At 41.3% G+C, this 24,286-nt stretch overlaps 2 protein-coding genes across 12 annotated transcripts in view; one reads left to right on the forward strand and one right to left on the reverse strand.

The window, feature by feature from the left end:
* LOC113133750 (neurabin-1-like) lies at positions 1–9,568 on the reverse strand. 5 transcript variants are annotated; one of them, XM_026312610.2, is made up of 19 exons: positions 8,323–8,641; positions 5,989–8,187; positions 5,276–5,408; positions 4,978–5,098; positions 4,795–4,899; positions 4,552–4,642; positions 4,308–4,457; positions 4,030–4,083; positions 3,456–3,556; positions 3,115–3,243; positions 2,907–3,003; positions 2,749–2,818; positions 2,521–2,657; positions 2,201–2,430; positions 1,992–2,054; positions 1,694–1,892; positions 1,345–1,443; positions 982–1,170; positions 1–644 (listed from the first exon to the last, which is right to left on the reverse strand). In XM_026312610.2, exons 2-19 carry the CDS (start codon positions 7,876–7,878, stop codon positions 414–416), a joined length of 4,089 nt encoding a protein of 1,362 aa, XP_026168395.1. In that variant the 5' UTR covers positions 7,879–8,187; positions 8,323–8,641; the 3' UTR covers positions 1–413. The 5 variants fall into 5 exon arrangements, with proteins under 5 accessions (XP_026168395.1, XP_026168394.1, XP_026168393.1 ...); XM_026312609.2 differs by lacking the exon at positions 8,323–8,641 and adding an exon at positions 9,438–9,568 and having other exon boundaries at positions 2–644; positions 1,992–2,057; XM_026312608.2 differs by lacking the exon at positions 8,323–8,641 and adding an exon at positions 8,887–8,996 and having other exon boundaries at positions 2–644; positions 1,992–2,057.
* The window catches only part of LOC113133752 (rap guanine nucleotide exchange factor 4-like), a 24,502-nt gene continuing 8,493 nt past the window's right edge, over positions 8,278–24,286 (forward strand). For 3 of the 7 annotated variants that reach the window (XR_004463290.1, XM_026312615.2, XM_026312616.2), the window contains exons 1-7: positions 8,845–9,104; positions 9,706–13,863; positions 17,557–17,699; positions 18,474–18,562; positions 19,494–19,640; positions 22,794–22,866; positions 23,374–23,429. Coding sequence is in view for 6 of the 7 variants with exons in the window: in XM_026312615.2 (XP_026168400.1) it covers positions 13,796–13,863; positions 17,557–17,699; positions 18,474–18,562; positions 19,494–19,640; positions 22,794–22,866; positions 23,374–23,429 (576 nt within the window). In the remaining variant the exon portion in view is untranslated. Of the gene's footprint in view, positions 8,396–8,844; positions 9,105–9,705; positions 13,864–17,556; positions 17,700–18,473; positions 18,563–19,493; positions 19,641–22,793; positions 22,867–23,373; positions 23,430–24,286 lie in introns of those variants that run through there. The other 4 variants (XM_026312618.2, XM_026312617.2, XM_026312619.2 and 1 more) reach the window with 4 other exon arrangements.

Raw genomic sequence — 24,286 nt, forward strand, 5'->3', positions numbered from 1 at the left:
AGTTTAAGGCAACAACAGGAATTTGAAACCATTATTTATTAATACATAAAAAATGCATTTACAGCAAATACCTGAGTGCTTAAATCAGCACATTGTTATATATTAAAATCATTCTAAGGATAATTTAAGGTTCATGATTAAAAAGAAAACAACAAAACAGGAATGTAAAAGAGCCAGATTCTCACACTTTACAGTTGACAGAGAAACAGGATGGCTGTGAGTGAGACCTTTGGTGCTGGAGTCACTTTGCTCTGGTCCCAGTCTATTAATACCAGCCAGTGTTCTGTATTTTAAATGAGAACTAGCAACAGATTCAACATCAAACATTCAAAGGTATTTCTCTGTGCACGGGTGAGACTGCAGATGCACCCTCGTGCTGGTGGTGCTTCTCCGTTGTTACTTCCGTCTTTCCTTTACAAGAGTGACTCAGTTCTCACGGTTTTGCCACTGTGTCTGACGTCTTTTAAGGACTTCATCATAGCCATCTCTTTACCTTCACTATCTTTCTCCAAAAAGTTGTTGTTATCCTTTTCCTCATTCAGCCTATTCTCTCCTTTCCTCTGATCTTTCTCCTCTCTTTTCTTCATCTCCTTCAGCTTCTTCTTGATGGCAGACCGGTCACTATGACTGCACACACCCAGAGCCTGACAGAAAGAAAGAAACTAGACAGTTTGTAAAAGTTCCATTGCTGAATTAAGCCCAATAAATAGGAGACAGGGGCTTTAAACTGAGTGCACTTCTTTTATTGAGCTCTCAGTTAAATTTAAATGGTAAAACCACTATGAAACTTAGAGGTGCTAATTCTTTAGGTCTTGATTATGATGCTTGAACTTTTGAAATAAGCCAACAACTACTTTTAAAATGAAGATCATAACACAGTTTGAGAAATTGTACTAGAAGTACAAACCGGTGCATCCTTCCCTGCAACATTTTATTAGATATTTTGTTTCCATCAACATCATCACTGCTGCCACCACTCACCTTGAGTTTTTCACTGTCCATGTTGAGCAGCTGTGTCCCATCCACACCTCTGGCAGCAAACTCAGACACGTATTGATCCATGTTCATTGCGATTAACCACAGACACACCTGCTGGCTGTTCCATTCCCACACAGGCTGACTTTGCCACTGATTGTTGTTAGTGGTGGGAAGTGGATTATCATCCAATGTCTAACCAAAGTCAATGCCAGGAGAAGAGGGGGAAAGAGACGAGTTAAAAATTAAAGGATAGAGTAGGCTGGGGGTTTAAAAAAAAAAAAAAAAAAAAAAAAAAAAATCAGTAGGACTAAGAGTGCTCCATGGGGAAAGGAGGAGTGAAGAAATGGAGGAGAATGACAGGCTCACCTCAGTGGAGGAAAAGGTAAAAGTGTGAGAGTGTCCAGAGAGGGAGTGATCAGAGACATGACCCACCATGCTGGAGCTGCCCACTGGAGAGCCAATACTCTGGAACCAACAAAAACAAACCTGGAGTGCCTAAATACTCCACTGTTGCTGATCCTTACCCATGCACATTTGATTATTTTCAAAGAAGATTTTGTGTGACATAGCTAAAGAACAATCTAGATCAGGAAGCAGAATAAAAGGATGGCATGCAACACGGTTTTCACAAACGTGCATCTTTTTTTATTCCAAGTAGAGTGTCACCATGGAGCCACGTGTACAACTGTCAGGATACACATCCAACTTTTCTTACCGGATCTCTTCTGCCAGTGGTGGTCAGATATGGTAAACTGCTGCTGGACACAGACCGAAGCCGCTCCCTGCCCCTCTCCACCTCTTCTTTCTCCCTCCCTCGCTCCCCAAACCAGGGAAATGGCAAGCAAGAGGGCATGGAGGTGACTGAACCGGTTGGAGATACTCCTGGCTCATCCACCAGGTCACCAACTGACCCACTGGTAGAAATAGGTTATGTCAAAATTGTTCAAATGAAATTACTTTTTAACGCAAATGCCTGAATTTTTTATTAAATATTAACCACAAAAATATCACACCTGTTGCTGATTGACCTTCTACTGTGTTTCTCACTTCTCCTTTTGCTGAGAGATTTGCGAAGACTGCTGAAAGAAAAAAGTTTAAAGTTAGAAGAAAAAAAAAGTTGATCCTACTCTATAAGCCACTTTGGCAAATAAATACTTTACTATGTTTGAAATGACAAATATAACAAACAAATATTTGATACTACTATGATCCACATCTGCACCTAAAGTTAGGAAATTTCCTTTTGGACTTTCTGGAAGCAGAGGATTTGCATGGTGAGGGAGTGATGGTGTCAGTGATGTAGATGGGAGGGCTAAAGACAGAGCCAATAGGAGGCTGAGGACTGACGGCTGGAAATGACGAGGTACTGGACATGTCACTTGCGCTGCTTTTGTGTGCCACTGCAGGAGCAGACAGTGACTGGCTCTCCTGTGATTTTTGGACTTTGTCTTCCTAAAAGCAACAAATGCCCATTTTAGTGCAAGTTTCACAGTGAAACAGCAAATTTAGTGTCTGTGTCAGTTTTTCAGCCTTGTGTCTTACCTGTTTCTTGAAGCTCTCTCTGAGTTTGTCCCGTGAGGGTGGGTGGCGCTTAGACTTCTGTGCCAGCTGAGCTCGGGCTTTGTGAGCGCTGGAGTCTAGACGTCCTGTATCGGGCACTGGAATATACCAGTCTGGACCTGAGACACAAACGGTTTCTTTTGCTTAGTCAAAGAGACATTTTTATTCTAAAAGCTTGAACTCTACAATTAGAGTAACTCGTCTTCATACCTGTGACTGAAGAGTCCACAGACTGTTTCTTTCTCTCAGCTACCGACTCTTTTCTCTCTAGCTGCGCTATCTGTGGTGATCAGTGTGAAACAATGACTAAAAGATTAATGGCAGCTTGGTGAATTAAATTCATACGAGACTGAGCAGTCTCCTCTCACCTGGATTTGCAGCCTTTCAACAGTCTCTCTGTGCTGCTCATCTCTCTCCTCCATTTCTCTCCTCAGATCTGCTTCTCTCTTCTCTATCTCCTCCTCTCTGAAAGAAAAAAAAAAAAAGATTGTTGGAAAATAAACTCCTGGTAATCTAATTGGACTAATATTCCACAATGTCATAGAAATAATTGGAGTGGGGGAATTTAATAAACACCTGCTCTGGTATTCTCTAACTAGTCTCTTGGCCTTGTTGTATTTGATCTCCAGGTTTTCTGATTGGCTCTGGGCATCAGCCAGTCTTTGGCTCACAACCCTGCACAGTGTCTGGGCCTCTTGCCAATACCTGATAAATACAGCAAGGATCATTAACACATTGGTAACCATCATTATCATCTACATACGTCCTTTTTTAACCCAACACGATTATCTTTCTGCAGGCTCAAAGTTCCCACCCAGATTGAGGATGTGTGTAGACAAATTTGATATATCATTGCAAAACACACATCTATCATATGTTACAATAAAATGGTCACAAACACAGACAAAGTCCTGTACTTCTCTAGTTTGTCAGCTTTCTCTTCGCCATCCTCTGCTCTCTGCTGCAGCTCAGCCTTCTGGCTCTCCAAACATTCCTGCTGCTCCTCTGATGCCTTTAACTAGAAAATAACAGCAACACATTATGTATGTGTTTACATATGCATGTCTGCAATTACTGTCACATGCCCTGGGGCAAGAAAAGTATTCAATCAAACACATTTTTGTTGACACAGACGGGCCAAAAATTAGACTACACTTCCTTTTTTCAAGCCACTTGAAGAGTTTTGATTAAAAAAAAAAAAAAAAATAATGAAGTATTCACTGACAGAACAAATCCAGACTTTCTACTGAAAGGTTTTCTCCAACCCAGTTATGTCACAGCGGTGATTACTTCAAGGCAAAGGCAGAAAAGCAGGGCTGACGTAGTGAAGTGTTGGAACGTGGCCCGTGTCCTAATAACTCCACACCAAGCCACCTCATACAGTTAAATGGGTCAGACTGTTCCAAATGTGGATGCAAAGGTAGTGTATTAAAATGAGTACAGTTATCACTTTGTGTGTGTGAGAGAGAAATCTCAATTTCAGTGACCTACCTTTTCTTTAGCATGGTGAAGTTGGGCTGTTGTGCTTCGTAGTTTTGACTGGAGCTACAACAACAGACGGCGAAAAACCAAATAGACATGGATCTCTTTGAATAAAGGTAGATACACTTCTACATTACCAAAGAGATAAAGGCAATCTATTATTTTTAAAAATATAAAACTACAGTGAAAATAATCAAATGTTAAATTCTAAAAACACCTCAGGTTTTTTTTTTTCCTTTCACAATGTTTTAATAAATGTCAGTTAATTCATACTGAATGTAAAGCACCTGCATATATTTGATGCAGAACTGATAGCTGTCCAGGCAGGAAAGAATAGACACATCCTCCTCTTCATCTTCCTCCTCTTCTTCTTCTTCAACCACTGAACCCTTTTCTGACCTGCTGCCATCATCTTCATCTCCACCAGCTCTTCCCTCCTTAGAATACATACTGTATGTCAGCTCACACACAGAAAGGTTTAAACATATGGAGGTGCTAATTGAAAATCCACTCTTCTTTAAGCCAACACACCTTTCTGGATGTTCTGTCCATTTCCAGGCTTTCATTGATCAGGCGTGCCACCTCACTCTCCACCCCCTCCTTCTCTCGGCCAATCAGAAACCTGCAGCACAGCGGAGAAAATCAGACCAAGCTGCGAGCAATCATCACATCCCAGAACACACATGCTTTTGACTGTTGAAAGCTCAGGTGTGAGTGGTAAACTTATGCTTCTCTTACTATGCACGCCAACATTACACTAACATGCAGACTTACTTGACAAGCCCTGATGTATTCTTGAGGACTGTAGCTGCAAACAGCTGGGAGACTCCAACCAAACTCACCCCATCCACCTCCACTATCTGGTCATTCACCTGAATCCTAACACAAACAAAAGACAATCTTATGTGATTAGAGCCAAACTGAATCTCCAGTAATTGAGACTAACGACAAACGCACCTTCCATCCTTCTGTGTTGCGCCCCCTTCTGTTATTGTCTTGACAAAGATTCCCAGTTTCTCCAGTCCCTGGTCAGCTCCTACACCCATTCCTATAATACTGATACCAAGACCATCGTTTCCTAGAAGGATAACACATTTACCCTCCGACTAGCATTACTCATGGAAGGAGCCTTGCACCATAAACAAGCAAAAGGTATTTATCAAAAGAATAAAAGAGCTTACAGAAGAAACTTAAATATATTGAATATGGACATAAAAAAAAAACATAAGAAATGAGAAAGACTGGGAAAACAAACCTTTTTCAATCTCCACTGGAAAGACGTCCATCCTGTCCACTCTCTTCTCCAGCTCATACTGAGCTGAAGCAGACACGGGGTCAATATCCTCATTGTGTCTGTCATACTCTGCGTTAGAATAAGTGCTGTAGACCTGAAAGACAGCAGCCGACGTACATTTTTTATTTAAAAAAAATAAAATAAAAAAAAGCTGCAGCAGCTTTAACACTGATAGCTAGTACACATGTTTGGCACAGAGCAGTCTGGAAAGACAACCATCTGCTGCTATTGACACAACATTACACTGTTTGTGTTGGCAGATCTGTCCGTGAGAGTGTGTGAGAGTCAGAGTGAGACACTGGGGAAGTGCAAAGACTTGAGCAAACTGTACGAGCATTATTATTGGATTAGGAAAAAAAAGCAACAACCTCAGTGTACATATGCTGCTACCACACTGACCGCTACTGTTAAAGTTTGTTTGTGAATTGTGCCAGACTGATGCCACACACACACCTACACACAGGAATGTTTCCTGTGCATTCATATCAGGCTAGCTCTGAAGTGAGTGGCAGAAATAGAATTTTCTCCTCTTAATTGATCAGAAACATGGGCTTGGTCTAACACTTCTCTCATATGTCACCTGCAAATTTACAGTGCAAAGCTTTTTTTACATGAGACCCCGCAAGTGATTAAAGAATGCTGAAGGCCTGAACTGTTCTGAATAGTTTCCTTACCTTGATTGGTGCTGATGAGAACCGGACCTTTCGTTTTGCTACTTCTGGTGCATGCTCATCATCCTCAGTGGGAATACCAGGAAGTTCCTCATATTCCAATAAAAGCTGACTCTCTGTGTGTGGAGAGGTTTTGAAGTCGTGTCTTGTTGAATGCTCTGGATGAGACTGGGATTCCTGATCATACACAAACGTTTTGTTGTCAATCCCAGAGATTACTGCAGATTCTGTATGATTGTCTTCGTCTCCTCCTACATCATTTTTTGCATCACTGCTCTGTCTGCTTGGCGAATGTTCAATCTCCGCACTGGCATGTCCAGATGTTGTACTTTCTTTTTCTCTCTCTTCTTTATCAATTCTTTCCTTGTCTTGACTTTGCCTAGATTCCTCTACTTGATCTCCACCTTTCTGCTCTCCTTCCACTTCCTTGTTGACATCGTCCTCTTGCATCATGTCTCTGTCGTTCCTACCAGCCCTTTCTTCTCCTTGTGCATCTGTCCTTTCCCCCTTCTTGCCCCACTCTTCTGTTGACTTCTTAGACTGTGCAATGAAATTTCTTCTCTGCTCCTCCCTTCCACCCTCCCATTGTTCATTCACCTGCTGATACTTGCCTGTTTCACTTTCCCCGTCATCTTTAGTCCTGCTTTTACATGGCGTTCTGGTAGAAAACGCCTTCTGGTGTTCTGCTGAGGCAGGGACTGGCCTACCTTCTCCTTCTCTTAGTTGTATTTGGTTTTCCAGCCTAAAAGGTCCTAGTGTTGATTCTATACTGGGTTCTTCAAAAACATCATCCACTAGGTCCTCCATGCTGATTTCCTGTACATTTGTCATATTCATTCCCCTGTCATTGTTCTCATGTTTAAACCAGCTTTTGTCTGATTTCCGTTGTTTTTCCTCTTCACTCTCATCACTTTCTGATGACTCGTTCTTTATGTCAACAAGTTCTGCCCTTACTGGCTCCTCGGGGGTCAAGCAGAGGTCACAATTTGTGCTTTGGGCCTTTTCTTTGTCTGCATGTGTACCTGTGGTTTGACCTTTCTTGTCAAGAAAGAGCAGAGATTTGTTGGACACTTCACCAGGTCCATCCCATACAGGAGATTTAGGGAGCCTTGTCAGTGCAGGAGGCTTTGGTGAGGAAATATTTATGACAGGAAGGTTTATGGATTTGTCTTTATCAAACCCATCCATCTCTGTGTGCTTCCCTGCCCCACTTGCGTCTTCCTCTTTTTCTTCCTGGTTGACTCGCCTTCTACCATCGGCCATCCCCTTCCTCCCGCTGCCAGTCAAAAGTCTTGAAACCTGTCCTCCATCACCTCCAACCTCCATCATCTTGGTCTCAAACAACCTCCGTGTCACAGAGAATTTCTGAGCCAGAGCAGCTCTGTCAATATCCCTTATCTCCTCTGATTTGGAAGATTTATCTTGCAGAGAGGGTTCTGGAGCAGAAATGCTGGCCACAGCGCTCAGAACAGAGGAGGAACTGATGACTGAACGTCTGGATGCAGAGAAAGGTGAAGTCTGAATGTGCAGGTTAGGACTGTGGGGAGAAAGGAGGGGTGTGGAGCCAGAACTCAGACCTGAACCGTTGTCTGGTCTCAGCTGCTGGCTGTCCATTTGGAGAAAGATGTTGTCTCTGATCTTGGACCCCCTGGTGCTGTGGACCCTCCCCCTGCTACCTGTACTGCCACTGGTGCTGGTGTTGGACATTGTGGGATCTGACAAGCTGGATGGTAGCCTGTCCAACTGCACAGCAGTGCACTGGGAAGCAGCAGCTTTGGTCCCTGATTGTAAACTTGTCCCAGTGTCAAAAGAGCATTTAATGGCATGGAAGTCTGACTTGTAGGTTATCCTGTGAGGGGAGGCACTTCTGCCTTTGCTGTCCGTCCGCATCATTTGGGAATGGAGGATTATTAAGTTAGAGGAAGCTGGAGGAGCTGGGGAAGTAGATTTAGATTTTCACAGCTAATGACTGGACCTTGTCAAGTGCTGAACAGGTAGATAAAGGTTGAGGATTTGCTGGTACAGTGGAATGATTGCAATAAGGCAGGACATGTGCTGGACAATAGAGCTGGTGTTTTAAGATGTAAGTGGATTTATTGGATGGTAGCAGGTGACGAAGGCATACTCATGGCCTGTGAACTTCATAGTCTTCAGGTAGACGCCTGGTACTTACTCCACAACAGATGCCTCCCGGAAAGCAGCCTGCGAAAAGATCAGGTTTTGAACATTACAGCACTTTACCTGCGGTGAAACTGCGCAACCCAGCGGGCGATTATTACAAATCGAGCAGTGCTACGATTAAAATCAGCTATTTGCAGGCTGAGGACTCATACTCACTGGGCAACAGGAGGACCAGCTCCACCAAATAATACAAAACGTTCTCAGAAAGCGTTTTGGTAACCCGACACAGGTATTTATAATCGTTAATCGACACAGGTATTTATAATTAACCTGTTTGACGCCACTGTTTTTCACTGTCGCTGCTTTCACGTACTGTCGGGAAAATAATAGCGCGCAGCATCTTAAACCAGTCATTCAATACTAACTAGCTGTGATTGAACTTATTTGTTCTTAATTTGTTGGTATTTAATTTCCAATAACGAAAAGGCGATGGCATTTGGAGCAGTCGTCTTGTTTATTTAGCTGAGCTAATTACAGCGAGTGACCCTCGTCTTGAATCCTAAAGGTAAACCCGTACTGTTTAACACACACACACACACACACACACACACAGACATACTCTCTCTCTCTACAAACAACTCAGGTAAAACTGACACGTATAGTTCAGAGCAGGAGTTTCCGAGGGTACGTGAAGGCAACAAATCTCATCTACCTGGCTGCGGTGCGCGCGCAGTTTAAAGGTCGCGACCAGGTGCTGACTAACCTGAACAAGTATCTAACCTGTAGGTTCTGGTGGCGGCTCCGTCGTGTCTTCTTAAACTATTCCCGACAGCTCGGTCCTACCGTGGAAGTGCTGTTTGTTTGCATTCAGACGCTGCTGACGGCTCCCTTACTGCGATAAATACAGACAGATGGCGACTCATGTCCCTAAGTACTGTAAATGGATTATCCCCCGGTAATCCTGTGTAAACTACTCCACTAACTGTGAAACACGGACGGTGAGTGAGTACCAGCGCTGGGGCAAGTTAGCCTACATTTGAAGGGCCAGCTGTTTACTCTGTATACCCCTATAATTTATCTACCTGCAGCAGGAAGCTTTATCATTTTGACCACTGGTTAGTTGTTGTTACAGTCCAGTATTGTCACTGTGTAAAATGACTATTTATAGCATGGAGGCTCCTTTAGCACCACTGATGCTTTTAACTACTGTCTCTCTCCACAATGGCCATTAATTGTCATCTTGGAATCTCAAACTGCAAACATAACCCAGTTGGATCTTACAGTGCTGGAGTATTAAACACGCAGGTTACTGCTACAGTACATCCACTTACCTTTACCTTTCAGCATCACTGCCAGCGTTGCCATCTGCTGTGAAACCCAGAATCACTGTGATAGAGGCTGTCCTGATCCTGAGCTGGGCTTTGTGTGAATATTCAGATGCAGGTCTGCAGGTTCTCCCACTGTCGACCTGTGTGTGAGGAACAAGAGCAGTGATGTGTGTGTGTGTGTGTGTGTGTGTGTGTGTGTGTGTGTGTGTGTGTGCGCGCGTGCGCGCCTACCTGTGTGTGTGTCTGTGTGTGTGTGTGTGTGTGATGGCAGTGGATGAGTCGGTGCAGCACCTATGTCTGTCTGTGAAGCTGGCTTTTGTGGCAGATGGACTGGACTGGACTGGACTGGACTGATCCATGCAGAGCCAAAGAATGGTTCTGCTTGCTGTGACCTGGATCTGACTGGAGACCATTGTCCCAGGTGGCACCGGGACCTAGTTGATATAAATAGTGGCCAATGAAAAAAGCTTATTTCTGAATGAGGCTAACCAAGAGAGGGTGGGGAGGGAGGGAGGGAAAGTAAATTGAAGTAGAGATGGAAAATGAGGGAGTGATGTCAGGGTGGATGGCAAAGTAAATTTAATGAGACAGAGGTGGCAAGAAAGTGAACGTGGCAGACAAGAAGACAAAGAACAGAGTAAAAAATGTAACCTGGATTGACAAAAGCACTGGAAATGTGAAATAGACAAGGGGTGTCAATCATCTATTGATCGGTACATGCAGAGAAAACAGTAAATAATAGGTATAATGAATGAATTATTTAATTAATGGCAAATTATCAAACTCAGCAGTGGTTGTTATTGGTGATGGTGAACAGGAAACACATGGATGTGCCTGTGGTGGTGTAATAATCCTCAATTTCTCTCAGCAGCAGCAGGTCACCTTGACCGCTACAGAAGTTTTCTTTTCTCCTGACATTGGCTTTTTATTTTTAGTTTGGACACTATGACTGTCATGTCTACATACACTCACACACAGTGTATTCACAACACTGCTACTCTGGACTTTATGGAAAGTTATGGTGTGGAGAGATAATGGAGGCTAAGGAATGAATTGAAGTAATTTATCACGTGATATTATTGTGATCAGATACTGTAAGTGTCTCCACACAAAGCTAGAAGACAGATTTATGATACACCAGCACAGTTTTCTCGCTGTCCATTGATTATGGTTTTGATGATAAATATCAGCTGATTTCAGTCATCACAGTTACAGGCTATCGGTATTACATATTGTGGGTTGTGATTCTTTCAGGAAATTATTTAAAATCTTTAGTTAATGGTTTCTTTTAAACATGTTTATGTGTAAATTAAAAAAATTACCTTGTGTATTTTTTAGTGTAAATATTAATAATGGCATCTGTCTCATAATCCCAGTGTCTGTGTGTATTTTATACTAATTACAGTCCTGCTTGAATGAGCCTCTGCTGCATTGACAGCTAATTTAAAGAGTCAAATTGGGGGGAAGGACAGATGCTTTCTTTAGATACAGCCTGACAGCTGACGATATCAGCTCTGTGTGTGTCTCGTAGGCTGCGTTTGGCAGACAGTCATGCCCCATATGCTCATCGGCTCAGTCAACCTTATGAGTTTTCTGGTTTCATGAGGGAATTGCACTCAGTCCTCTGAACATGTAAATGCAGACACACACACACACTCTTCACCCATGGTTGGGATGAACATGCCAGTCAGCAGTTTAAATGAGCAGCTCTTCACAGTTGGTTTGTGTAGTGCTGTGAATGATTGGTGATCTCCATGTAAATCAGTAAACACTGATGCTGCCACTTTGTGTCAAGATGTGTGTACTGCATATATATCATCTTATACAACATCTGTAATAATGATGTGATCCTGCATAAATTAATATATAGAGCTTGGTATTAAGACTGACGATATTATGAATTTAGTTCCTTCTGCATAGATATTTTGACCTGTACAGTAAGATAACCATGTTCATACATTATTTACTTAAATATGTTGTAATTGTGTGACCAAGTGAAATTCAAATTGAAAGATTAAGGTTTTCTTAATAATCTATAGTTAAGACAATGAATTAATGATTTTTGTTGGACTTTTTAAAGTGTGTGTTAGGTCACGTCATTTTTAATGTGTGCATTTATGTTCTTTTTTTATGTTATTTTAATTTAGCTTTCACTTGTCCACATTTTTAAGGAACATTAAAAATAGACCTTTCCCTCTCTGAGACAGCTGGCATTGATGCACCAATACACTTCATTTTAACATTATGGAGGAAACTCACTCAATCACCCTCCAGTATTACAGTCATGCGTGCAGTCATGCAGTGAGGCAAGTGTAAACACACACACACACACACACACATACACACACACATACACAGCTGCAACAGGTACACACATTCATACATATTAATTCACCTGATGCAGTTGAATTAATCCAAGTTGCAGCAGTAATTCCCCAGCACTGTGTCTGATTCCTGATGTTATAAACAATCTTTGTCTTCTATTTTCTGTCTGACTTGCCATGATTTTCCAGAGCAGGTTCTAAATCCAGTGTATCCCTAAATACCTTGTGTATCTTCTGTTCTCTGTTGTCTTGTCCTTAGTTTTGCTTATGTTTTTGGACACACATTATGGTTTTAGATGGCCTATGAGGTGCCCTAATTCTCGAACATCCACGCTCCTCATTATCTGCCCTTCATTCTTTGCTGCTCCAGTCATCCTGGTCACACTGAACTGAAACAAAACAAGTGAAACTAGAACTGCTTTGCTGTCACAACACTTGCATCATGTACAGATTTTATTCTACTGGTTATTTTTATTCCATCAGATCTGTGACATCAGAGCAGAAACAGTGTTCATTTCCCTGCTCATTTATGCTCAAAATGACTTGTGTTGCTGTGCTTGATATTACAGCAGTGATTGGGCTGCTTGTCTTAATTCTCATCCCAAGAATTTGCTCCAACTAAATCCTGTATTTCATTATAATCTGCCACACATATGTTGATCTTTGTCCGTTTTCTGTTCTAATTAATTATATTTGTCTTGAAGTAAAGAACTGTGCAACATTGTCTCTGCAGCTTTTTACTTGCTGCAGCACTATGCAGTTGTGTGTAACCTAAACGGCTGTCACAAAGCAATGTGTAATTAAAGAGCCCATCCATTTCTCAGACAGTCCTGTTGGACTGGACAGATTGAATAATCATTTCTGCTTGGTAAAGATACTTTAACCCTCAGCCGCTGATTAGATCAGTTTATCATTTCCTATCAGACACTTTTGTGTTTTTCTCACATTTCAGGCCAACATCCAGCTGTTTGGTTAGTGCCCTAGATAGAAACTTGTGTTCATCAAAAAACTGGATAGGAACGGAATGGATGGGTTCCACTATACACTATCATGTTCAGGGAATAAAAAGTGTGTGGGGATTCCCTGTTTTCCCCTGTTTTCTCACAGGATTATAACTTTCAGTGGAGTTTGCAGTTCCCCTTTCCTGCTGGTGGTATGCGATATGCACAGCCACGATTTCCTGCCAAGTTTTCTAATCCAAGCATACCTAAATTTAACGTTCATCACAGTTATTCATTGCTGTCCTCAACATTTATCCAGTCGGCTTTTTTTTTTTTTTTTTCATGTGCTGCCATTAGCAGGAAAAGCAGAGGTGTTACTAACAACATTAACAATGGTGCTGTTCCATTTAGGTGTCCCAGTAAGCAGCAACAGCATATCTAATCTGTGAAACTGAAGCAGCAAGATGAGATTCAGCCATCATCCATTATGTTATTTGCACCTGTGACATATAATATACCTGAGATGATAAAAAGCTACGGCTGATCAGAGAAACACCTGGGGGGCACTTGTATCTAGTCACATCCTCAAAATACTGTTATGTTGTGGATGCACTAAGTATTTGGTGAAACAATGTGTTTGCATTTAATGTTGCTAACTGCCCATGTGTTATTGCTGAATACTGAACACAACATTAGGCCATAATTGTACTTTGCAGCTTTATATTATAAGTCAAGTAGTGACTGTGATATTCCTGTGACAGGTTGTTGTTGGCTGTTCTCTGCTAAGGATTGGGCCAAAGTAGGTAAAATGTAAAGGTGGGTCATTTCTTAAAACCATGCATTGTAGTGTGTGTATTATGCTGTTGTTTCAGAGCCCTCTGGTTGCCCTCAGAAAGCCAATTAAGTCAGGCTGACACAAGTCATCTGCATGCCGTGATGAAGGCAGCAGCATCAGCAGCAGCAGCAGCAGTCTGTGGTTGTGTGAGCCAGTTTGAAGCAGAGGGGCGGGGAGGGGGCGCATCCGAAGCTCACACTCATTAACGACCACCGACAACCGGGAAGCCTCCTCCGTCAGCATCACACACGGCCGGGGAAGATGGTAGCGGTGCAGACGTCCCCAAATTCGTCTCCGTCGGCGGAGTGGATCTGCTGTCTGGATAAAAGGTGGGTGAATACACTTCCAACACTCACCTCTACGCCGTGCAACCACACACGACCACTAATTCTGTTTTCTTAAGCCGCTTTCATTCACCAGCGTCAACGTGATTAATCGGAACCGGCGATCGCTGCTTGTGCAGTGTGTGTGTGTGTGTGTATGTGTATGTATGTGTGTGCAATAATAACACGTTGCGCCTTGTTTTCAGCGTATTATATCTTGTCTTATTTTCAGTGAATATACAGCCCTCGCCCAGTGCTGATAAAGACTGCAGTGCATGACAATACACACCCTATTTTTTTTAAATTCCTGTTTTTGTATCTACTCGCTCAAAAAGGCGTTGGTGGCTTCGAGGTTCACTGGGATGTGTCTGCGCTGCATGGGCTGTGATACATTGCAGATCAGACGCACATGGAGTGTCAGTCTGCTCAGATCTGATAGCGTTACATTTTTAAAATACTACCGTGGCGTAAATGTTGTGTTTCCCTCAATATAGGCGTTAAAGGGCAGGTCAGCGCAGCTTTCTTCCATATTTACCTCAATGCTGCATGCCAGGATGTATTTGTGTCGTCTACTGATTACAATCACCAAAGAGCCACTTTACAGTTTTATTATAGAGAAGCCATATCCTCATTTCAGAAGCTGATTTAGGACTGAGTCTAAACTGCACCCGTCCAGTACACGTAAAGCTTCTCTGCTGCCATCATACAGCCACCAAAAAACATTATATCAAAGGGAGAGAGGGCTTTATTTAAATAAAGATGAAATACCAATTTCAGTAATGACACCCCTCATGCCTAAAATAAACTGATATACTGTCTAAGACATGCATCCCACAGCTCATACACCCACGCACACTGTACACATCTCACTGTGGCACATCAGGTTACCACTGGCAACCTGAAACTACCATCTTCCCAGCCTCACCTGTAATACAGCTGGATGCTGGATTGATCCAAATAAAATGTGCTGCTAATGCTGTAAATAAAGATAATTTTCATCATTTATATTTGAGAACACAACAGATTTAAGTCTATAAGATGTTAGAAAACGGTACCAGATGACCATGATAGTGCAAAAGGCTAATGGGCCATCTTTAAATTGCTTGTTTTATTCATTTGATTAGTATTATAATAGTTTCAGCTTAATTAAGTGTAAATTGTTGTTAGATGTGGTAAAGTTTGGTGAAATGTATGGCCAAGAGTACAGGGACCAGATTGAGTATTATACTTTAAGGGTTTGGACATTTTGGGGAGTCATTTAGGTTAGGGTAAAGTTTGGGATTAATTGTGACTGTGATGGTTAAGTTTAGATTAAGTGCCTAGGGAATACATTATGTCAGCGAGTGTCCTCACAGAGATAGCTGTGTGTGTGTGTTTAGGAGCTTTCATCTACTGTATTTGTTAATGTAAGTGAAGAGTGAAAGGCGGCGAGGAGAGTGGGTGAAAGAAAGGCAGAGGTTAAGATATGACTCTAATATATTTGTCTGGAGACGTTTATAGCCAGTGACTGGGAAGTATGTGAGATAAGATCTGATTTGTTTTGTTCAGTGTTGCCCCAGGCAGGTAACACAGGGTCAAAACGCACACAACATCAGATGCCAGTTGAGGTTCACTGTCCAGTTAGTCCAGGAAAACAGAAGCACAGAGCAAAGTGGACAGTTCACACACTTTCAGATGACATAAGTTGATGAAAGATGTCAGTAAGTTCAATATAAAAATAATACAAGACAAAGTTTATGCCAAATATGTGAAGGTTAGAAGAGTAAATGAGTAAATTATAGACTTAGCTGTGTACACACAGCGTTTCTAACAGGATCTCATTTTGGTGATGATGGGTGTTGAAGCAGCTTTGTACGTACAGTTCAAGTCTATGCTACTGTTAATCTTCCAGATCAGGAATCTGTTTGTGTTGAGCCTGTCAAACATTTTGGTTGTCCACCCCAAATCAGCATATGATATGTTTGTCTGGAAAGACATTTTCCAGATGGTTGTTTTCTAAACCAATCTGCAGGACCTTCTGTGCGTCTGAATTTTCTATACACTGTGTGGTTGAAAGCTGACCTCTCTGCTGACATGAACAGTGGGGGAAGTGGAAAGGCTGAGGAATGAAGTGAAGGAAGAGAAGGAAAAAGGAGAGGCAGAGAGCGAGAGTGAGGGAGTGAGGTGAACAGCTCTTAGGTCACATCCGTCTCACACCAGCGGGGTGGGGAGGCAGATTCTTCTGGACAGGCAGGGATGGAGCAAGCACAGCACAACGACAGAGAGAAAGAATGAGGAAAAAAAAGGCTTTGACCAGGGCATTTTGACTGACAGATGAATAGGTGAAAGGTGATGATGGTTTTACCCATTCACCTCTACAGAGTTAACTTCCCTGTCTCTTCCTATTGCAGTGTGTGGGAGTAGATCTGTCTAAACCATTAACCCAGCCTACACTGGGCTGTGACGCTCTGTCTCAGCACCAAAATGCAGGCAGTAGTCGGATGATGGGACGATGACTCAGAGACAAAAAAGACAGGGAGAAAGCAAAAAAACTGTCTGTATATGCCCTGAGTACATGGCAGATGTTGTGGGACTGGAAGATGTGTTGTGCAGTGCAGCCCTTTAGGTCTAGTACTGTCCAGTCAGTGGAGTACAACCTATTGCCTGGGGATGCGAATATGTGTCACTGTATGTACATATGCATGTGGGTAAAAAGAGAATCTTTTCTGTCTGTGAGGTTGCAAAGCAGAAAAAAAGGGATAATAAGGTGAGGCAGTGTGTAAGTGGTGGTTCTAAATGGATGGAGAAAAGCATGAATGTGCCACTAATGGAGAGGAGAAAATGTGCAGCTTGAAGAGGAAAGAAAGAGTCATTTGTTCTTTTCCATCTTGTTTATCGTGTTGAGAGAAACGGGCAATACTTAGAGAGGAGAAAAATGGATGGATATTAGAGGAATGAAGAGAGAGCTGGGAGCAAGAGAAGAGGATGGAGCTGAAGGAGGAGAGGGGTTGGAGAGCCTCCCGTCTGTGAAAGAAGAAGCACACAGTGCATTAGCTATTCTGTATGAATGTATACACACACATGCAAAGATGATTCACTAGCAAATGGGAAGTAGGTGAATGAATGGGGCTAACTGCAATGTGTTTTACTCTGAGACATTTTGGCTCTGTAGATTTTCAGCACCATATCTCAGAGCAGAATGTTTAATCTCACATAGAAGTCCAACAGTGATGTGCTTGTGTGTGTGTGCTCAGATTTAAGTCTATTAGAAATAGCAGCAGTACAAATGAGATCTTACATCAACACCCTGTAGGGGGTCTGAGCCGGGAGAAGTAACGCCTGCAGCTCTGCACTGTTATCACTAAGACACCAGGCTGAACAATGAAGCAGTGCACGCACACACACACACACACACAGAAATGCCTAGATGACACTAAAACATTAGCACTGTCTTTTAAATTATAGGACAGTACCACAGATTGTTCACATTTATGTCCATTAACTGCTAATTTCGGATATTTACCATTACTGCTAATGGTTTCCAAGCATACTGTAGGTGACCGATTGATTTCCTGCCCTGCAGACATAAATGTGCTTGCTTGAAGTACATAATTCACCACAATGAACATGTTACACTATGTAGTTAATCATTTTGCCATGCTACCGACATGGTTCTTTAACACCAAATGTAAAATCTTATGGTAAATCTTGTCTGCACAGGCCCTCTGAGCGCTCAGGAGAGGATGTGGACATTATTCTGACCAGACTGAGAGAAGTCAAAGCCTTTCAGAGGTTCCCACCTCCACTCTTACTGCAGATCTGTGCCTGTGCCTTCTATGAATGCCTGGAGAAAGGCATCACGTGTATGTACACCGATACACACACACACAAATGATTCTAGTTTTGTGTTTCATTATATATACTTCTGATTGACTGAGTATACATATACATTATGCTGTTATTACAGTCACTTTGCATTTTCTGTTCCTTAACACTGTTTGAATTATGATGCACTGGGATGCAAAAAGCTGATAATGTTACTGCATGTGTGTACACAACTTTCACAGACAAATTATGCAAACCTTATTTTAACACAGTCATAGGATATCAATGTTTGAACATAAGACATCTGCTCTGTATGAGCTCTTGTAAGGCTTTATCTAAAAAGCCAGTCAAAACCTGTCACTATTTCAGCCTGTAAACTCAGGATAACACAAAGAAGACAATTATATTACAAAGTGATGTCTTTAAATAACTTTTGTTTGATTGAAATCAAAGCCTAGCACCCAAAGAACATCAATGCACACTGAAATAGAAAACAGATAAATACCTAAAATCCTCACATTTTAGAAGCAGCAACCAGAAATGAATTTTTCCTTCATAAATAAGAGTTATTTGATTATCAAAATTCATCTTTTCCTCTTTATTAAGAATAGGAAATGACATGTTTTATTTAAACTGTGAACATCAAAGCAATAATTTGATGAACATAACTGTCCCCAAGGGAGATTTGTTTTTACAGCTAGTACATATTTCACACAAACGAACAGGTATCCACACAGCAACATACATTTATGAATGTGTCAATGTAAAATGTTTACTCTGTATGGTTTGTAATTGCCATCTACTGTCTGCAGTGTTTCGACAGGGAGACATAGGCACCAGCTGGTATGCTGTCCTGTCTGGCTCTCTGGATGTTAAAGTGTCAGAAACTGCCAACCACCAAGTAAGATTCATTTATTTGAGGTAAACGAAGAGGATTTGAACCCATAACCTTCTTGCTGTGAGGCAACAATGTTTACCACATGATGCACCCTGTAGCTCCCTGAATAAATACTTGAATAATGAGTTGTGGACAATTCTTTTCTCTACGTTTTTATGAAGATTATTAGTTTTTTTATGGCTGACACTTTACTATTTCCTCTTGTCATATTTCTATCATCATCTTCTCTGTTAATATCCAGACTGCTCTACAAGTGCTTCTTATGTTAGACAGCTGATCCTGCACAACTCTCTTGAATGCTGACATTGTTCTAGTACATTAGCTTATGTCTCTCTGCTTAAACGTGCCAGAGCAAAGCTGCTACAGCACAGAAAATAGGTCCACTGAGAATTGTGCTTTCCGCTACAACTGATCCCTTTTATGCAATAGTTTGGAAATAGGGCTATACTGTACATTTAGAGGGGAAGAATGACTTGTGGGAGAAAAGTGAGCGAGAGGATTTGTTCCTGGTGGCCTAGTTTCTCTGCCTGTATTTGAAATGTCAGTTTGGACACCCATGCAGGATATTTGTTTAAATCAGTGGACAGCATCTGCATTTTTATGTGTTTATGTGTAGTTATGTGTTGTGTCTAGCCTCTCCAATTATATCCAGCATCTAGAGCTCTTTTCCCTAACGGAGACTGTTTCTCCAAGTTAGTCATATTTGAATTTATTTGCATTAATCAACATATTGATTTGTCTGCTCGCTTCTGTCATGTTTTAAAGCAAACCTTATATTATGTCTTTTTTGCTACTGCTGTGTAGTGTCTGGGCGTTGACAGAAAATGAATTGGCAGCTAGCTCATTTGAGACTTAAATTAAGACTTATTTACTGAGACAGTTATTCTCACAAGTATACATACATACATACTAAATATGATTTGTTTGGATGCAGGATGCTGTCACTATCTGTACCCTGGGGATTGGGACAGCGTTTGGGGAGTCCATCCTGGACAACACACCACGCCACGCTACCATTGTCAGCAGAGAGACCAGCGAGCTGCTTCGCATCGAGCAGAGGGAGTTCAAGAGCCTCTGGGAGGTGAGAACAAGTGTGTTAAAATCTGTATGTAGCTGTAAATATGAGCTTGGACTACATGATTCAGCATGTTTCTTTCTGGGAAAGAACTCCCCTCATGAGACTCTTATTTGTCAATGAGCTTTCTGTTGTAATTTTGCTGGTAACCACAAGAGGGCTGTCCACTGAACCTGTACCTTGTGTCCACACATTAGATATGCACCTGAGGTGACACTCATCAGTACAGAGAGAGAGAGAGAGAGAGAGAGAAGAAGAAGCGAGTAGCACTAGATTTGTATTGTTTTCAGAATCGTTTGGTCTTTCTTAGCGTAAATGTAGTCCGGCTCTGCCTTTTTCATGGCAGATAAAATTCTTAACATTAGTGACTCCATTCATTTCTGTAACTTTTTATTCCAGTAAAAACCATCATTACTAATGTGCTAAGACAAGTCAAAAAGATTAGTCTAAATGGCTCGTTCAAGTCAAAAAAGAAAATAAATCACACATCTGCAGTGGTCCCTATACATGCAAACATGAGACAGAAAGTATTCTGTCTGGAAAAAAAAATCTGTCATCAAAAATGATTATTTTTAAAATAATCAGCATGTGTTAAACTCTCACAATTGGTGTCCAACATGATACTTAAAATGGTTCTTAGGAAACTATTTGAAACAGTTGAAAAAGCAGTGCAGACAGATGCTGCAGTGACCATCACTTCTTTTGTTCCTTAACATGGAAAAATATTGATATTCCTGGATAATACTGGTATATTACAGATAAGAGGGGGGAAATAATACTGTTGTATTGAATGACTTAAGAGCTGGCATTGTAGGGGCTGCCTCTCTGTGGGCCTCGTTGTTGAGGTTTCCCTCTCTATTTGCTGCGTCACCCTCAGAGAGGAAGTCCTGGCACAGCAGTGGATCAGTTTATTTTTTGTTTCACAGTCAGCACCAAAGTATCCACCCTGGTGTTTGGTCAGGCTGTCTGTTATTTTGCACTGTCAAATCCCAACAGTCCTTATAAACTAACACTCATCCTAAACTAACAGTTTTTCTGTTATGGTTTTCGCACTGGCATATGTTACAGGACATTTTATTTCTAGTTGTAGGGAAACAGTTTTTTTTATCGTTGAAGTTGAGGGTAGAGGTCCTACTCAATGATTTTTGGTGTTTTGACACTTCAGCATCCCAAAATCTATATCCACCCCAAAGATGATTACATTTACTCAGTCAGAGACCCCAAGTAGAGAGTTTAATTTTTTTATTTACTAACATGAAACTATTTTTTTTTTTTTTTTTGAAAAAATGAAAATCCTGTGTATGTAGATTTCGTTACTGCCCTGATGAGACAAGTCGTATCCAAAATTACGAATCACTTAATCGTAGGAATATTTTGCACACCAATAAAGGTTTTAGTTGTAAATTAAGTAATAGTAATTATTATTATTATTATTATTAAGATGAGGTTTATAACTGGTTTTTAAAGGGTCCATACTATCTTATTATTGGGCTTGTAGTCTGTCAGTTAAGTGCACTCAGTCTCTTTACTGTCTAATTTAGGACAGTAGACATAAAGCAGACAACATAGCCTGAGGTGTTCTTCTTTTGAGTCCTATTCAGCTCATAATACAAGGATCTTTGGTTTTATGTTTCTGTGTGTGTGTGTGTGTGTGTGTGTGTGTGTGTGTGTGTGTGTGTGTACATGGACTAATTTGTGTGCATGTGTGCGGCAAGGACTATAAAGCTACAAGATCAATGCAGTCATGTTTTTGATGAAAGGATAAAAGAAAAAAGCGCTCTCCCATAATTCTGACAGCAAGTGACAGTGAGACAAATAAACAGGGTGTAAACGTAAAATGCCTTGTTGTTTCTGACAGATAAGTGTAAACATATAGCAGTATATCAAACAGCCGACGGCTGTGGACTGTGGCAAGCTGTTATTGTAAGCCTTTCTCCTTTTTTCCTTTTTACCTGCGCTATATTTCTCTTGCCCACTTCCTCTCTCCTCTGTAAGGCCTGTTGTGTCCTTTGCCAGCATCCTTCCCTCCCTCCTGCTCCATCCTCACCCTCACAACTCTTTTCTTTCCCTCCTCTGTTGCTTTCTCTCTCTCTCCCTCTTTCTCTTCCTACACTGGAGTAGCTCGGTCATACAGAGACTCAAATCACCCTGGTAACCTGTGATGGGAAAGTGGTTTGGTTCTTGGCTCGTGCACAGTGAGAGAGAGCGAGAGTGAGAGAGAGAGAGAGAGAGAGACACTGAGGCAACTGTGTAAGAGGAAGAGAGGGAGAAAGGGAGAGAGCAGGTTGTTTTGAGCAGGATGCTATCCGGTGGCGTGTGTGAGAGTTGTAAAGGAGCAGAGGGCAGCTCTCTGGGGTTTCACTCCCTCCAGGATTAGGCAGCTGAGTGTGTTACATCAGGTGAGTCTGACTGTTCCATGGTGTAGTCTGCTGTGTGCATGTGATCAAGACAGTCTTTCAGTGTAATAATTTTTCCTTTTATTTATTTTTGTTGATTTTTCACAAAGCAAAATGGAACCTTGCAGAGCTTGTCTTTAGTTTGCTATAATGCAGTACTTTATAATCGATACTTTGTGTTCCTGGTTCCATAGAAAGTGTATGTCTGTGTCTCTAGGTCAAACAGATACTCTCTGTGTGTCTCTCTGTAAGTGTGTGTGTTCCTGGCAGTCCTCAGAAGGCATTGGTTACTTGGTAATGACCTTGCAGGAGAGCAGTGGCACTCTCAGGCTCAAAATTACCAGATGTGTGTATTTCAGTGTCTCTTCTATAGAAATGCAAACAGACTTCATTGTGCTATTAAAAACAGCATCGGTACATATTTATCAGCTTTGGCTTTTCACATTAACCCTGGTTTGAATGCTGCTGCTGTGTGTGTGTGTGTGTGTGCGTGTGTGTGTGTGTGTGTGTGTGTGTATGTGTGTGTGTGTGTGTGTGTGTTATATAATGTTAGTTGTTCTGCATGTAAATGATCTTGGTTGTACAAAGGGCTTTGTTGTGAGGGCCACTTGCTGAGTTTGTGTGTGTGTGTTTGAAATGAACACTGTGTTAGAGTGACAGAAACATGACAGGATTTGAGGTGGTTACAAATGATGTGTCACCATAGAGATGTATATGTTTTCAAGATTGACACGAATGCTTATGTGTCTGTTATGTCTCGTAGAAGTATCGTCACAGTCTGGCTGGACTATTGGCCCCTCCTTATGGAGCTATGGAGAGTGGATCCAACAATGACAGTAAGAAGACACACAGACAAACACACACAAACACACTAGAATGAGAAACTGTTGTAAATATAGCTCATATGGTCAATTGCTGATGCTGTTTTTAGCTGTACAAAAGCATAATTAGAATAGTAATGTGACATTGTGCAGCACAGGTCACAGCCTAAGTTACATTTTGATAACCATCAGGAAACTTTATAATATCTTGAAAGGGAAGCCAGAGCACTATAAAATAACATTATAGCACAATACTATGTTTCCACAGTAATGTTCTGTCTATCGGGGCTATGATAACCTTTTGTTAAATCAGTTACCCTATCTGTAGAGTCTGCGTACCTTTACAGTTCGGCCTTTCAAGTTACTATACAGTCTCTTGTGTGTATCAAGATGTCTTGTGTAGTAGAAAATCCCTCTATGTTTAGCATCTAGAGTGAATATGTTTTTTGATGTTTTATGAATGAAAATGATCTTTGTCCTAAAAATATGTGCAAAACAGCCAGACTGATTTTTGCCTCTTAGGACTCACAGACAAAGACAATGCGAACTCCGACTCTACAAACAAAGCTCACAACAAGGTAAAGACTCGAGCTTAAGTGTTGAATCTAAAGGTTGATAAAAAAAAGTTAACATGGTGACGAGCCTTCGAATAAACTCTGCTTGCACGTTTCAGAGAACTGTGCTCTTCATCACAGTACACAGTTGGTGAATGAACCAAACTCACAACCAGCCACCATAAAAATATTTTTTAGTCTCATATGATTATTATAGTTAGCCAGTGGATCAGTGCTTTTAATGCTGTAGCTTATTTAAATTTAAAAGGTATAGGTTGTGAGAGACAATATAGTGAACCAGACCACAGTGTCATAAAATCATATACTGGTGCATACTGTTGTGTTTGTGAATGAACCGGATAGCAGAATGGATTCTGGAGGTGTGTATGTTCTGAGAAGAAACAAGTGATGACACACAGCTGTGATCCTCTGTAGTTATGCTAATGCTAGTTAATACATGCACATAGAAGAAAGATCCCATCTGCCCAATTAGCATGCCTTCCTTTGTTGTTTTCAACTGCAGCTGTGTGTGTGTATATATACACATCATTTCCCCAGCTCTGTGAGATGCAGGTGTGATCTGTATTAGACATGTTTGCATGTTCTGTGCTGGTACTTAACCACAGCCTCTCATGCACATACAGTACATCACTTGCAACATGCCAATCAAAATCAAGGATAATTAAAAAATGATCACTTTTATTGTGAATTTACTGATATTTTTCACAGTTTTACAAAGAAATATATTAGATGCATAATATGATGCAGTTGTGATTTGTAATATTTTAGTTTCTGGATACTAAGTTGGCATTAAACTTATTGCTTATTTCAGTCAGTGCATAGTTCTCTAAGGTTATTTATATTCATGTGTCATTCTTGTT

Source organism: Mastacembelus armatus, chromosome 17 (genome assembly GCF_900324485.2).
Source record: "Mastacembelus armatus chromosome 17, fMasArm1.2, whole genome shotgun sequence".
Lineage (NCBI taxonomy): Eukaryota > Metazoa > Chordata > Actinopteri > Synbranchiformes > Mastacembelidae > Mastacembelus > Mastacembelus armatus.